Here is a 16,883-nt window from a genome sequence, read left to right as displayed (position 1 = left end):
CATATTTCTTTCTTTCTTTCTTTCTTTCTTTCTTTCTTTCTTTCTTTCTTTCTTTCTCATTATTTTATAAGTGCAGTCAGACTCAGCTTCGGGCTTGGGATGGTGAGGAATGTGTGATCAGGTTTCTGTCATACATGTGAAAAACATCATGCGCTCCACATTTCCATGTGGTTCACATGTAAATTGCATGTTTTAAAAGATTTGCTGTTCACATGTGACTCGTGGTTTTTTTGTTCCTGCAGCTTTCGTGGTCATTTCCAGCTTTTTTCTGTTTCCGATCTGAACGTCTGTTTTAGATCTGAACGTCTGTTTCCGATCTGAACGTCTGTTTCAGATCTGAACGTCTGTTTTAGATCTGAACGTCTGTTTTAGATCTGAACGTCTGTTTCAGATCTGAACGTCTGTTTTAGATCTGAACGTCTGTTTCAGATCTGAACGTCTGTTTCCGATCTGAACGTCTGTTTCAGATCTGAACGTCTGTTTTAGATCTGAACGTCTGTTTAGATCTGAACGTCTGTTTCCGATCTGAACGTCTGTTTTAGATCTGAACGTCTGTTTTAGATCTGAACGTCTGTTTCAGATCTGAACGTCTGTTTTAGATCTGAACGTCTGTTTCAGATCTGAACGTCTGTTTAGATCTGAACGTCTGTTTTAGATCTGAACGTCTGTTTTAGATCTGAACGTCTGTTTTCAGATCTGAACGTCTGTTTTAGATCTGAACGTCTGTTTCAGATCTGAACGTCTGTTTCCGATCTGAACGTCTGTTTCAGATCTGAACGTCTGTTTTAGATCTGAACGTCTGTTTTAGATCTGAACGTCTGTTTCCGATCTGAACGTCTGTTTTAGATCTGAACGTCTGTTTTAGATCTGAACGTCTGTTTCAGATCTGAACGTCTGTTTTAGATCTGAACGTCTGTTTCAGATCTGAACGTCTGTTTTAGATCTGAACGTCTGTTTCCGATCTGAACGTCTGTTTCCGATCTGAACGTCTGTTTCAGATCTGAATGTCTGTTTCCGATCTGAGCGTCTGTTTTTAGATCTGAACGTCTGTTTCCGATCTGAACGTCTGTTTCAGATCTGAATGTCTGTTTCCGATCTGAACGTCTGTTTCCGATCTGAACGTCTGTTTTAGATCTGAACGTCTGTTTTAGATCTGAACGTCTGTTTCCGATCTGAACGTCTGTTTCAGATCTGAACGTCTGTTTTAGATCTGAACGTCTGTTTCAGATCTGAACGTCTGTTTCAGATCTGAACGTCTGTTTTAGATCTGAACGTCTGTTTTAGATCTGAACGTCTGTTTCAGATCTGAACGTCTGTTTTAGATCTGAACGTCTGTTTCAGATCTGAACGTCTGTTTTCCGATCTGAACGTCTGTTTCAGATCTGAACGTCTGTTTTAGATCTGAACGTCTGTTTCAGATCTGAACGTCTGTTTCCGATCTGAACGTCTGTTTTAGATCTGAACGTCTGTTTTAGATCTGAACGTCTGTTTCAGATCTGAACGTCTGTTTTAGATCTGAACGTCTGTTTCAGATCTGAACGTCTGTTTTAGATCTGAACGTCTGTTTCCGATCTGAACGTCTGTTTCCGATCTGAACGTCTGTTTCAGATCTGAATGTCTGTTTCCGATCTGAGCGTCTGTTTTAGATCTGAACGTCTGTTTCCGATCTGAACGTCTGTTTCAGATCTGAATGTCTGTTTCCGATCTGAACGTCTGTTTCCGATCTGAACGTCTGTTTTAGATCTGAACGTCTGTTTCAGATCTGAACGTCTGTTTCAGATCTGAACGTCTGTTTTAGATCTGAACGTCTGTTTCCGATCTGAACGTCTGTTTCCGATCTGAACGTCTGTTTTAGATCTGAACGTCTGTTTCCGATCTGAACGTCTGTTTTAGATCTGAACGTCTGTTTCCGATCTGAACGTCTGTTTCCGATCTGAACGTCTGTTTCAGATCTGAACGTCTGTTTTAGATCTGAACGTTCTGTTTCAGATCTGAACGTCTGTTTCAGATCTGAACGTCTGTTTTAGATCTGAACGTCTGTTTCAGATCTGAACGTCTGTTTCAGATCTGAATGTCTGTTTCCGATCTGAACGTCTGTTTCAGATCTGAACGTCTGTTTCCGATCTGAACGTCTGTTTCAGATCTGAACGTCTGTTTTAGATCTGAATGTCTGTTTCCGATCTGAACGTCTGTTTTAGATCTGAACGTCTGTTTCAGATCTGAACGTCTGTTTCAGATCTGAACGTCTGTTTCAGATCTGAACGTCTGTTTCAGATCTGAACGTCTGTTTCAGATCTGAATGTCTGTTTCCGATCTGAACGTCTGTTTCAGATCTGAACGTCTGTTTTAGATCTGAACGTCTGTTTCAGATCTGAACGTCTGTTTCCGATCTGAACGTCTGTTTCAGATCTGAACGTCTGTTTTAGATCTGAACGTCTGTTTCAGATCTGAACGTCTGTTTCAGATCTGAACGTCTGTTTCCGATCTGAACGTCTGTTTCAGATCTGAACGTCTGTTTCCGATCTGAACGTCTGTTTCCGATCTGAACGTCTGTTTTAGATCTGAACGTCTGTTTCAGACCTGAACGTCTGTCCGTGTCCATGTTGAACACCTTCATGCTGACGTGGTTGATGGTGCAAAGCTGCCGTAACGAGTGCATCGCTGCATCCTCACACATTCACTGGCAGGATGCAGGTTTTGGATCACTCTCAGAAATATAAACCTCCATACACTCTCAGCTCCACCTGTTCAACTTCCTGTTAACACAGGTATCTAATCAGCCAATCACATGGCAGCATGTGCTGTAATGAAGGACCTCCCCAAGACAAATAAGATTCAAACAGATCTTTATTAACAGACTTGGGAATCACAGAAGTCCAGATAATATCCAGGTGAGTCGGAGCCGGGAGGGAGCAACGGGAAAGGTCCAGCATAGCTGATATGAGGTCTGACGAGTAAGTGTGGAGCTGGTGTATAAGAAGCCGGGTGGATAGTTGATAGCAGGTGTGAAGAATCAGTACTCTGGAGATTGACTGCGGTGATGTGTGGCAGGAGTGGGTGTGTCCATGGCAGGGCCTGGTGCTGATGTAACAAGTGCATGTCGTCATGTAGATATGGTCAAAGGAGTGGGTGTTAGACTTCGGGAGGAAGAAGGTGGGAACTAAAATCAACGCCCCTGTGAAAAGGCACAGCAGGATCTGTACTTTTTAAGCCACTGAGAGACGTCGCAGTGTCCCAGGAACTGCTGCTTTCCTTCTACAGATGTTCAGTAGAGAGTGTCCTCACCCACAGCTGCTTGGTGTGGTCCTCCAGCTGCTCAAAGGCTGACAGAAACTCACTGGAGCGAGTCAGAAGTCAGCAGAAAGCATCGTAGGAAGACAGCTGAATCCCTGTCAGACATGTGTACCAGCGATTCTCCACCTGTCTGAGCTACGACCCCCAAGTTGTTTGATTTTTTCATATGGCTCGAGTACTAACTATTTATGCATTAATGTGTTAATTCCACAGATTAATCTCTTTGCATTAACACATTCATTTTGACAGCCCTAAAAAAATTCAAAACTTACTTGATAAAAGAATAGTTTTTCTAAATGATCTGGCAACACCCTGCAAAAGGCTGATCTGTACCGCCAGATGCCTGCGTAGGGCCAAAAGCATCATCTCGTTCACACCCTGGAAACCCTATTCAGGGCTACACCAGCAGGCTAGCCAGTAGTAGCCATTTTCCCATGACTCCTGTTCGGAGGCTGAACTCCTGTAAACAAACATGGACGGACGGATATACGCCTGTAAACAATGACTCCTGTCATTTAGGTTCAGGGTTAAGCTACAGCTCGCATTGTGCTTATGTCTGATAATTTTATAAGTACAGATGTGTATTACAACCCATTTATTTTTCATTTTCTTCTTTTTTTCTTGTCTTAATATATTTTTTTTAAACTTTACCACAGGGAGTAGTGTTGTGTTTTTAATCTGCTTGTACATTGCATGTGTATCATGACACTCTGTTCTATTCTTTAAGTTCAAAGTGAGCATCATAGCGGGGAAGAAAGGGGATTCAAGTGACTTTGAGTGTTGCAGCTAAGAACAGGAAACTGAGGCTACAATTCACACACACTCACCAACACTGGACAATAGAAGATGGAGAAACGTTGCTGGTCTGATGAGTCTCCATTTCAGCTCCACATTCAGATGCTCGGCTCAGAATCTGCTGGAAACATCATGAAAACATGGATCCATCAAGTCCGTCTGCACCAACCTGCAGGATGGAGCGTGAGGCCGATAAACTTTAGCTTTTCGGTGGCTGTTATCTCCAAACTCTTTCCACTGCTGTCTGAATATTTAAAAAGCAAACCTTTAAATATTTGTTCTCGCAGTCACAGAAGTGGAGGTCTGCAGCACTTTCCCAGATAACAAGTCATTTACGAGATTGGACTGTTTTTGTGGTGCAGCATGTTTACTTGGATGCTTTTCAGTCACGCTGTCCTACAGGGCAGAAAAGCTCTCATTTTTCTCTTTACTATCTGCTTTGTAAAAAAAAAGCAAATTTTTTCATTGTTCCTGGTTGCAGAAGCAGGCTGTAGAACAGGGAAAGCTTTCGTTGTCCCCCAGCTCTCTATTCTTTAGATTAAATGGTCCCGGAGCCAAACACATCACAGACAAGGAGTGTTTATAGGAGACAGGGTGGGCTTGCCTCTTCACTGGGTTTCTTTTCTCCGCACGCTGGATTTTACAGTTCTGTAGAATTAAAATCTCAAGAAGGCAGCAGTAAGGAAAAAAACTCAGCTTTCTGACTCCTAAAATCCAAATGTTTAACAATATGATCTGTATTTAATTCTAACAATAAACAGTACCTCAGATTTTGTTTTAAACAATATAAACAGAGAGGTTTTTTTAAATGGACTTTATGCAATAAATTAATAAAATTCATCAATCAGATCAACTTTAACTACTCATTTAATTTAAATAAGCTTAATTTCTGAGTGTTTGTCAACAATTCCTGAAGGAACCAGCTGCTGATCAATCAAACTTTATTTATTTAGCGCCTTTCAAACGATACACCCTAATTAGAAATCAGCCAACGTTATGGTGCCATCAGCTGGTAAAACACATTTATTTCTGCAAGTGTCAGAGCCCAACCTTCAGTTACTTCATCAGTATCAAGATGGAAAGTCCAAGAGAAGATGATGGAAGCCTATCTCTGCACAGGAGGCATGATGGTCATATATTCCCAAAAGTATGTGGAACGTCTGCTTTTCCATGCACATGGACTTTAAAGACATTTCTCGTGGATTCAGTCCACCCTTTGCAGCGATAACAGCTTCATCTCCTTCAGGAAGCTTTCCACAGGCGTTAGTCGCTAAAGTCGCTCCACCAGCTCCCAGACCTCTCTAAACCACACCGTGTGGCTCAATAAGTAGATTTGTTCTATTTTGACTTGGGATATATATTTTTTAAATACTGCTGTAGCAGATTTTGATGACCCCCATTTATTCACTTTGAGGCCTGGTTTAAAAACGAGTGTTTCAGGCTCCCAAAAACGCTGTTTCCATGGGAACACAACATCCCAATAATAAAAAATAAATCCTTTAGCAGATACACCTAAACTTGTCTCTGTGTGGACAACTGTACGAGCCGATGTGACAATCACACCAGGCTCTGTACAGTCAAAGCCCCCCCTGGGGAGCCCCAGGTGGGGAGCCACTGTTCTTTTGGGTTGGGGTCAGGACTCTGCAGGCCAGTCAAGTTCCTCCACAGCAAACCGACTCACCCATGTGTTCATGGACCTTTCTTGGATGGAGGGCAGCATGGCTCAGCAAGGTCGTCTCGTAACCCAAGGGTTGCTCGGCCAAGTCGAGTTCATGTCGAGGTGTCTTTGGCAAGACACTGAACCCCTACTTGCTCCTGATGGGTCGTGGTTGAGCGCCTTGCATGGCAGCTTCCACCATCAGTGTGTGAATGTGTGTGTGAATGTGTGAATGTGATGTACGATGTAAAGCGCTTTGGGTACCATTCCAGGTACAGAAAAGCATATAAATACAGACCATTTACCATTTACATCTCTCATAATCAGATAATGGCAGTTATCTGACAAAACAGAATCAGATTTTGCTGTCTGCATGGCCTCTTGAATTTTTCTGATAACTCCAGAAAATATTTGGTGTGCTTGGAAACGAGCTCATTGATAGGACTTACCTCTCTCTGATTGGAAAGCCGTTAGAGCTAATGATGCGTTTATAGAACTGAACAGATGCCTTCGGGTAGCGTGGTTTGTTTTTGTTCCTGAAGTCCACAAAGTAGAGACCGAACCTTTCAGAGTATCCTTCATCCCACTCAAAGCTATCCAGGAGGGACCAGGCGGTGTAGCCCTTCAAATTTACCCCGTCTTTAATGGCTGTAGGTTAAACAGGGACACACGTTTACTTAATGTCATACAAACAACCCACCTGCCTTAAACACACGGCTCCACACAGTAAAACATGTCACCTTTCAGCATTTCATTGATGTAGTCTTGAAAGTACTGCATCCGCCAGTCATCGCAGAGGTCAGTGCAGAGCATTTTCTCTGAGACACCGTTTTCTGTCACGTAGATCATGGGGTTTCCATACTGAGTCTGCCGGTGAGACCACACGTTAAAATCAGTCACACATTATTTAATCATTTGTTTGGTGGCCCCCAAGACCATAACACGGCACTAAAAGGAGAAACAAAATAAAAACAGAGCATTTTGCACAACAAAAGAAAAACTGCAACAGAATGAAAAACACCAGAAAATTTAAGGAACACAAGACCCACATTTCAAAAAGTCATAACAGAGAAAAATCAGATATGGATGGAAACCTGGAGGGTGTTTGGATTCAGGCTGTGTACCTTCACAAAGTTCAGCAAGCGGCGGAAGCCCCAGGGAACTGAATAAAGCCACTCAGAACCAGGATCGGGCCATTTCGGGTCAACCAGCTCAGCGAGGTCACGATCTGCGAAGTAGCTATCCCCGAGGCCAGATGGGTAGTTCTTCTGGGTGATGTAGCGGGTGGTAAAATGTCCGAGACCCAGGAAGTCACAGGTGCCTTTGATGTAACTCTTCTCCTGGGGTGAGAAGACAGGCAGCCGCGAAGCTCCCAGGCCCTGCTGGCCACTCTTCCTGCCTGAAGGATGGAGCTCAGCAGTTATCAACAGACAAGGATAACTAGCTAACTAAACTAAACTAAGCTAAGCTAAACTAAACTAAACTAAACTAAACTAAACTAAACTAAACTAAAACTAAACTAAACCAAAATAAATAAACTAAACTAAACTAAGCTAAACTAAACTAAACTAAGCTAAACTAAACTAAACTAAACCAAAATAAAATAAAATAAAATAAAATAAACTAAACTAAACTAAACTAAACCAAAATAAAATAAAATAAACTAAACCAAAATAAAATAAATAAAATAAACTAAAATAAACTAAACCAAAATAAAATAAAATAAAATAAACTAAACTAAACTAAACTAACTAACTAAACCAAAATAAACTAAACCAAACTAAACTAAACTAAACTAAACCAAAATAAAATACACTAAACTAAACTAAGCTAAACTAAACTAAACTAAACTAAACGAAAATAAACTAAACTAAACTAAACTAAGCTAAACTAAACTAAACTAAACTAACCAAATAAAATAAACTAAACTAAACTAAGCTAAACTAAACTAACTAAACCAAAATAAAATAAAATAAAATAAACTAAACTAAACTAAACTAAACCAAAATAAAATAAAATAAACTAAACCAAAATAAAATAAAATAAAATAAACTAAAATAAACTAAACCAAAATAAAATAAAATAAAATAAACTAAACTAAACTAAACTAAACCAAAATAAACTAAACCAAACTAAACTAAACTAAACTAAACCAAAATAAACTAAACTAAACTAAACTAAGCTAAACTAAACTAAACTAAACTAAACCAAATAAACTAAACTAAACTAAACTAAGCTAAACTAAACTAAACTAAACTAAACTAAACCAAAATAAAATAAAATAAACTAAACTAAACTAAGCTAAACTAAACTAAACTAAACTAAACTAAACCAAAATAAACTAAACTAAACTAAACTAAGCTAAACTAAGCTAAACTAAACTAAACTAAACCAAAATAAAATAAACTAAACTAAACTAAGCTAAACTAAACTAACTAAACTAAACCAAAATAAACTAAACTAAACTAAACTAAGCTAAACTAAGCTAAACTAAACTAAACTAAACTAAACCAAAATAAAATAAACTAAACTAAACTAAGCTAAACTAAACTAAACTAAACTAAACTAAACTAAACTAAACCAAAATAAACTAAACTAAACTAAACTAAACTAAGCTAAACTAAACTAAACTAAACTAAACTAAACTAAACTAAGCTAAACTAAACTAAACTAAACTAAACTAAACTAAACCAAAATAAAATAAACTAAACTAAACTAAGCTAAACTAAACTAAACCAAAATAAAATAAAATAAAATAAAATAAATAAGCAGGTACATTTAATGGATGAATGAAATGAAATATGAAGTGATATGAAACGTATAAATACAGACCATTTAACATTTACTTTCTTGATTTGGAGGGGCGTCCCACTTACTTTTGGCATTCTGTGGTCAAGCTGTCTTTAAGAACGGAAAAGGGGAGAAAAGGCTGAGTTATACCAGGAGAAGGGCTTAGGAACGTCCTCCATGGAGTCTGGAGAGCAACGTCCTGAATACTAACTAAAGAAATGTCAGAAAGTTTGTTTAAGAGGGTTCAGACCGTTAAATATCTTCTTCAGGGTTGCATCCCTGCTGTTTGTAGATGATGTGCTTCAGGTGGTTTCCTCAGACCAAGATCTCCGAACACACTGGGCTAGTTTGCAGCTGAGAGTGAAGCAGTCGGGATGAAAGTTGGCCCCTCTAAGTCAGAGGTCATTCTCAACTGGAAAATGGTGGAGTCCTCCTGGGTTGGCAATCAAGCAGATGAGTGGACGTATCTCTGGATCTTATTTGTTTAGTGATGGATAGATGGACTGGGGTGGTTACTGAAGGAGCTGCTCTGGACCATTGTGGTGAAGAGAGAGCTGATCTGAAAGACAAGCTCAATGACTTTTGTTTATCTCACACCACAGTGTTGCACTTGCTTACTGCCATGATCACGGTCAGCACTAGCAACGTATTTTCAGGCTCTGGGATCTTTTGTTAGACAGGAAATGTGGGTTGAGAGGGCAAAGGGATGACATTAAATAAATGGGCTGTGGGTCTCTGCCTGAGGCCAGTTTAGCTAAACCCCTCCCTGAACACTGGGACAGTGTCTAACCTCACAGAGATTTCCAACGACATTGTAACAAATTTCTCTTTAAAATTGTGGTGACTGGAAAAATTTGCAAGGATGTGAAAAAACTTGTGAGGATTTGCAGCATTACGATAATAGTTGCATCCACAACGTTCATGAATTCCTGGAGGGAATGCTTCTCCACTGGGAACACTGGAGCAGGAGGATGAAGATTGTAGCTGGGGAGAGAAGGGTCTGGGTCTTCTCCAGAACGTGTTGCCTTAGATAAACAGAGGATGGATGGATGGATGGAAGGATGGATGAATGGATGGATGAATGGGTGGACGGACGGACGGCGACGAATGGACGGATGGATTGGACGGAAGGACGGCTGGATGGACGGACGGACAAATGACAAATGGAACGGATGGATGGATGGATGGCATGGATGGACGGACGGACGGGACGGACGGATGGATGGACGGAAGGACGGCTGGATAGACGGACGGACAATATGGACAAAATGGATGGATGGATGGATGGATGGATGGATGGATGGACGGCCGGATGGACGGAACGGACAAATGGACGGACGGATGGATGGATGGACGGACGGACGGACGGACGGATGGATGGATGGACGGATGGATGGGACGGACGGATGGATGGACAGACGGATGGACGGATGGATGGATGGATGGATCTATATCCGCTCTAGACACTGTGCAGGTCTTCTTGAGAATGAGTGAATACCCTCCATCCTCGGCCCGGCTGTGATGTGGAGCGGCTACTGAAGGATGTTTCTCTTTACTGAAAATGAACCTGCTTTGTATCTTTGTCCAGCTCACCTGTTCGTCTCCTGCTGCAGTCATTCGTCTCATCTCCTGTCCTCTCATTTCATGGTACCCCAGTTTGCTAAATGACTGTTATCACACACTGTATGAGCTTCGCCGTTGGATCGTACTGACTTGCAGCGATGGAAGCTCATTGACTTTATGTGAAATCTTCTCCTCCATTTGACCTTGTTTATTTGGAGGAGACTTCTATGTCTAATGGAGGGTAAATAAATGGTTAATGAGCCAACCTCCAAGATGATCATGCTTGTCTTTAAAGTGGCTTTGCTGAGCAGAGATCCAGTAGGAGACTGGAGAAAGTTCTCATTTAGTGGTTTATGTGACCTCTGAGATTTCTGGGCTTGTTAAGCAAGTTTAATAAGAGCTAATATTTGAAAACTGTTTGTAGTGAAATATAAGAAACCCTGAATCAACAAAAGCTGTGGGTCTTACAGACTGAGGGTTCTAAAGGGATCAATTTTTATTTGACGCCAGCTCCAACACCAACAATGCCACCCCTCCATCCTGCACCCCCTTCGCCTCGATCAGGCCAGATGAAGAGCGAATGGGCGGCTTTGGCTGATTTCACTGTTTGGTGCTTTGTCAGCTGAGGCAGAAACACAGCAGAGAAAAGAGGCTGATGAGGTTAAACAATCCAAACAGATTTAAATAATTAGATTTTAATTAGATTTTATCAATAAACAGTTTTTTTCTGAAGGTGACCTGGTTTTAAATCTATTGGAAGAAGGAAAATGGGAGGGTACATTACTGGGCAGCTCAGTGGTACAGAAGCAGACGTATGTCAGGACTTTGTAAGTTGCAGATGTTGTGTGTGATGAAAAGACTTGGTTGCATTTGTGGATGTTGGGCAGGAGCAGCTGTTTGAACTTTAAGCTGCTCACTTCTCACCTGATAACCTATAACAGATCTGATGGAGATCGACATATTGATCACTTGGGTGTGAACAGGTCACACTTTAGAAGTCTGCAGCATCAGAGCCTTTTTAATTTTACTGCCGTCTGATGTGAAAGATGTTGTGACCATTTTGTGACTCATTGTGTGGGAAAACCTAATATCTGTGTAATTAGTTAAACACTGGGACTTGATGACCTTTGCTAAGTTTTTATTAGAGAAAGCCGCCCGTGGGGGTCCTTTGTTCCACACGGTGATTCATTTTCTCTCAGTGAAGATGTGCTTGTTAATCCATATTGAGCGAGTAAATGAAACCCAAACTGTCGAAGCCGACACGTTTCCCTTCATCACCTCCATTAAACGTCTGCGGTTTTCCTGCTTCCCCTCGCGTCTCTCAGCCCTTTCAGCAGCTCTAAGATCTCCTCCGGCTCCTTTATCACTGATCTGCCTGGAGAAACGCCACAACTTCTCAAAGAATTAGGAATCAAAAGTCAAAAGGAGGCATGTTTTCATTCCAGCGTTTTGCATTAATTAAAAAGGTTTGATGCGACGCGGCCGGTCCAGCTGGTCTGTAGTCTGGCAGATAATGAAAGCAGCCTTTCCAGGGCGGCTGAGAGCTGGAGGAGGTAAAATCACTCGTTCAGACGTTCATTGGACTCAATCCCTGTCTCCATTATTTGGGTGCTTCTGCAGCTGGACGTGTGACCAGCTGCACTGACTACATGTGATAAAACATTGGTTTGCATGTAAAAACAAAACAACTCGCTGTTTTAACTGAAGTTATTTCCGATTATTCATGTAATCAACACAATAAATCATACGGGCTTCTAAATATGAGCTGATAATGTGTGTGATGTCTTCCAAACCTAGGAGGAAAAGTATTATTTCAAACCGGTCTGACTTGTTACCATGACTACCAAGATGATGGGAGGCTTGTGGAAAAGGGATGAAGTTCATAGAATGAGGGGAATGACAGAAAATAATAAATCTGGAAAAGAGCAATTAAAAACATAAATGAATTTTGAACTAAAAAGTACTGAATGAATGTGGAAATATAACAAATGGCAAAATAATTGAATTACATTTATTATTCAGGACCATTTTTCATTTGGTAATTATATATGTACGCATCTGTTTTTAATGAATAACACCTGGTCAAAATAAATAGACATAAATAGATTAATAAATTAATCAACAACAATAAACCAACAACTCTGGAGAGTCTCCTTACCTCATCTATTTTAAACTTTCCAAATATGTTCAAAAATAAAAACATAATGGAAATAAGAAATAGGAAGTGACAGAAAATGCTTTTGTTTATTTATTCAAAATATTGTTATTATTGTTGTTGTTGTTGTTACTCATTCTGCTGCTACTCCAAATGTGGACTTTTAACAATTTAAAGCTAAACCCCAAAAATGGGGAGATTTTTTTTTTAATCTGATGTCTTAATTTGGCCCTTTAACAAAATGTAGTAATAATAATAATAATAATAATAATAATAATAATAATAATAATAATAATAATAATAATTGTAAATTAACGGTTTATGTGTGATGTCAAAATGATTGCAGTGCAAAAGGTGGCCACTAGGGGGCAGAAGACATGTATCAAATTGTGTTAAACGGGGTTTTGAGCAAAGTTTTTACCGTAAAGTTATACTGAAGGTCTCAGATAGTGTTTGGAATAAATTTAATACATACAGCATTAAGAAACAGTTTTTATGCTTCTCTGATTTCTGGAAAGAAGTTGGGGGGCAGAGAGGGGAGTTGGTGTTGGTTTTTTATCCCATATAAATGTCCTGAATGCCTTCTTAGCACATTTTCAGCCATTCAGCACCTTTTAGTTAGAAAAATATCTTCTAAACCCTGTTAGAGCCACCTCACCTCTGTCAGTAAATCATTCATGCTCTGGAAGAATACTGGAAATAATTTTCCCATTATTGAACCGAAGTGATGACCTCTGAGCTCCAGGAAGACCATGTTCAGTGACAGCTGAGTCCTGATGAGTCCACCAGCCTCCTGTTGTTCCAGTCTGTGTGGATTTCTTCGTAGACCTCTATGATTAGTGTTTTAAGGATGATTGATGACATCAAACACCGTTTAAATCAGAGTGAAAATCCTAGAAGACAAAAAGAAAAACACTGAAAGGAAACGGGAATGAATCCAGGTAGAGGTGCGTTCACTGTTCCTCAATTTTACTATTATATTTATCTAGCAGCAAAATTAACCCCAAATGATCATTCCACCAGATGTTTCAGTGCATAACTCACCTATCATTATACAATAAATGTCCGGGCACTTTACTCCAGTAAGGTCCGACATGAGGAGCAGCCCACATCTCTGCTTCCATCTGCTGTGTTTCTGGAGTCAGCCCTCATCATTTTCCAAGTGAGAAATCTGCTTCTAGAAGTCCATCAGCAGTTTTATCTTTCACTTAACGGTAGAAAGAAAGAGGGCTTCCTTCAAGATTTTCATTATTTAGTCAAACTACCTCTGAATAATGAGTTCAGATGGACTTCTGATGGTGTTCTCTTAGTTTCCTCTGTCAGAAAACAGAAACACAGATTCTCCAGCTGTTGTAGCAGCTGGTTTGCTCAGTGGGTAGACAGTTTGTTTCCCATGCAGGCCCAGAGTTCAAAACCCTGAGGGGGTGAATTTTAACACCGTCCAGTCGGGTCCTGAGGTAAGACCCTTAATGCTAATGTCTAACCACTATAAAGTCGCTTTGGAGAAAAGTGTCTGCTAAATGACTGCAGCATTTTATTCTAGTTTCCTCTGCAGACGCAGGATTTCCCAGGTTGCATCATTTTTAGTTTCACTGCCCCATCCGTGCTGGCTAAAACTGATCTTGTTACTGGGAAAGCACACAGTGATGCAACAATGATAATAACAGCCATAATATTAAATTATTCCAATCAAATTCACTCAGAGATGCCACACCGTTAAGAATGCAAGCAGCAGGAAATGCAGATATTTCTGCAAAAATTAGGATTATAAAAGAAAAAAACTATTTTTCTTCATTCTACCTCTGCCATCATTAAGTAAAAACATGATGATTTTTTACTGTCTGGATATAAATCAGCATTTGTAGCTTTAATTCTGTGAAGCCATCTGTGTAATGAGCGTCCTTCAGCATTTAAAGAGGAGGCCGTTAATTCAGGACTGTAAGTATTTATGTGAGGAGCAACTTGTTGGCAGAGGCATCAGTGGCATCCTCCGCGAAGCCCCGAACGCAGCGCTTAATGCTTTAATAGAGTTGTTTAAGTCTTTTTCACTGCTGTGCTGAGCAGTAAATCACTGTGTCTGCAGCGGCTCTGTTTCAGCCCAGAGTCTGGCAGCGCTGCAGCCCTGATGCTGAGACGTTCATCCGCTCTGGGAAACTTTGTTTGACCACATAACAGAGTTTTCATTGATCTTCCGTCAGTTTGAGTTGCAGCTTATGAAGAGCAGCACCGACTGAACACATGAAACATTTAGACTGGAACAGAAGCAAACGATGGTTTCAGGAATCACGTTTATTTCTCTTATCTCACACAAAAGGCTGTAAAGAAACAATGAGATAAATATGTTATAGATGCTGCTGAACTCCGGCTGGAAGCTTGTTTTAGGTTTTCATTAGATAGAAACAACTCTGGTCATTTATAAAGAACAGAGGCCCATCAGGGACAGACGTTACATCATCAGACCTCTCAGTTTGGATTGGACTCTGGTCTGGACTCTGGTCTGGACCCTGGCCTGGACTCCGGTCTGGATTAGTTGACCTGAGTCCTCAAAGCTATGAGTCCTGCCAGTTTATATTCTCTGAATACGTCACAGATGGATTCTGGGATTTGTAGGCCATCAGAATGGTTTTGGAATCTATTTCGTGACTGACTGGAAACCATATAAACCAGTGTAGAGATGTAAAACTGGTGCGATGTGTTCAGATCTCTTAGTCCTGGTTAAACTCCAGCAGCAGCATCTGGACGAGCTGCAGATGTTTGATGCTCTTTTAGGGAAGTTCAGTTAAAAGACGAGTACAGTAATCCAGACTACTGGAGATCAACCACTGGTTCCTGCTGGTCGTTCTGGTCTTCTCTCTATGACGGGAACAGATGCTGGTTTCAGAGCTGGTCTGAGTCCTACATGTTCCAGCGTCCTAACAGCTGTCCAGTGATGGAGTTCTCCACGTTGCACCGTGCACACACCTTCCGCACACAAACCTCCGTCGTTCTTTGGTTCTGATGTTTTTGTGAATTAAATGAGTGCAGTGATAAAATATGGCCGAGCTCAGGTAAAACCACTGCTGACTGAACATCCGATGGTCCCGATTAATCTCTGGGTTTAATCTTCAGATGGAAGCTTCTACCTGCATGTGCTGAAATCAAATTAATTACAGGAAGTGAGTTCTCTGCAGTTTTGGTGTCCTCCGGTGCAGCTAGAAGATGATGATTAAGATGTTGCTTCAGTGGAAAACTTGGATAAATCTAAAGCAGAAACTAAACTAGACTATTTAAATTAGTTTCTTATGCGATGTGAATGCTCTGAGAAATACTGATAAATAACCCCGTCAGCAGAAACCCATCTTCTCTACATGCCTTGATCTCTGTCTGCAACTCAGGTCCGGTGTCGCTGCTGAGCTGCACCATCAGATCACCATCATCATCATCACCTTTGCTTCTGCTGCAGGTGAGTTTCTCTGCTCTGATAATCTGCATCTAATCTGCTGTCAGATTAAATTCTGCCTGACGAGGCTCAGATTATGCTGCATGTTGCAACAGGAAAGAGACTTCTGGAGGATTTCAACTTTATGCCTTCATGGCTTCTACTTATTTCGGCTTTTGACATAATGCCGATCAGTGGCTCGCCAACTTTTTTCATGATTGTACATCGAAGCTCCGGGATGGGAGGAGGTGGTTTGCATTAGGATGTAAAATAGGAGGTTGTTTTGGTAGAAAAGCTGCAGTTTACAGCAGTGATAGATGACTGTGGTGGAGTGATGATAAGCTGGATGTGCAGCTTGTTCAGCCTGATGATGATACAGAGATCCTGACTTTAGGCCAACTTGTGTATTTATTCATTTTCCCTGAAGCCAGTGATGTATGCGCTAAATGAGGACATTTAATCAATGCCATTAAAATTTATAACTAATCAGCTCACACTACCTGTTCATTAAATACTTTTCATCTGAAAACGCTCCTCTGCACATCAGAAAATTTGATCAGTTCAACCTTTTTCAGTTTTTTATTTTAAAGCTGAAAATTTATTGAAACTGTCAGAATTATGAAATATCTGCTAGTTATTAAAGTTTTTGTGAACTATCCCAGTGGTTTCCCAACCCGTGGTTCCCCCAAGAGCTCAGTTCAGAGCCAGTGGGATTTAAATCAGTGATTCTCAACCATGGGGTTGTGGCACCTGCTTGGGCCTTGAGGGACATCGAGAGGGTCGTAAAATTTCAGCTTTGCACCTGTGGGCCGTGAGGGTAGCAGGACCACGTAACTTATCAACTGAGGCCAACGACAGATATCACTGTTATCCATGAAAAGCTCAGCTGCAGTTTAGCTTCCCACCACTTAGTGGTGGTGATGTGTTGTTCAACAAACTCCAATCAAAAGAAAACTCAGCTAGCCGCTAGCCTGTAGTCAGAGTTACGAAGAAGTATTTAAAACAAAAAAATGAAGAGATAAATATCCCAAACCACTCCTAAAAGGCAAACATATTGTGCAAGAACAATCCAATTTATAAAGTAGGGTTTTGTAAATGGAGGTAACAAAGCAGAGCTGAGAGGAGTGTTAGCTAATGCTAACGCTAGTTATCACTGAAACCCTGAAGCCTTCAACACAAAAGCAGCATCTAGCAACCAAACATGCAACTGT

The 16,883-nt window shown here is 40.7% G+C and overlaps 1 protein-coding gene across 1 annotated transcript; it reads right to left on the bottom strand.

Annotated features, from left to right (window-relative positions):
• Window positions 1-3,681: 3,681 nt before the first annotated feature.
• Window positions 3,682-15,725, bottom strand: LOC121641532 (lactase-like protein). Its single transcript, XM_041987729.1, has 5 exons — window positions 15,602-15,725; window positions 6,871-7,145; window positions 6,487-6,613; window positions 6,196-6,394; window positions 3,682-3,754 (listed from the first exon to the last, which is right to left on the bottom strand). Exons 1-5 carry the CDS (start codon window positions 15,723-15,725, stop codon window positions 3,682-3,684), a joined length of 798 nt encoding a protein of 265 aa, XP_041843663.1.
• Between the last annotated feature and the right edge of the window lie 1,158 nt (window positions 15,726-16,883).

Source organism: Melanotaenia boesemani, chromosome 1 (assembly GCF_017639745.1).
Source record: "Melanotaenia boesemani isolate fMelBoe1 chromosome 1, fMelBoe1.pri, whole genome shotgun sequence".
Taxonomy (NCBI): Eukaryota; Metazoa; Chordata; class Actinopteri; order Atheriniformes; family Melanotaeniidae; genus Melanotaenia; species Melanotaenia boesemani.
Note: the sequence above shows the minus strand (reverse complement) of the source record. Positions and strands in the feature narration are given on the sequence as shown.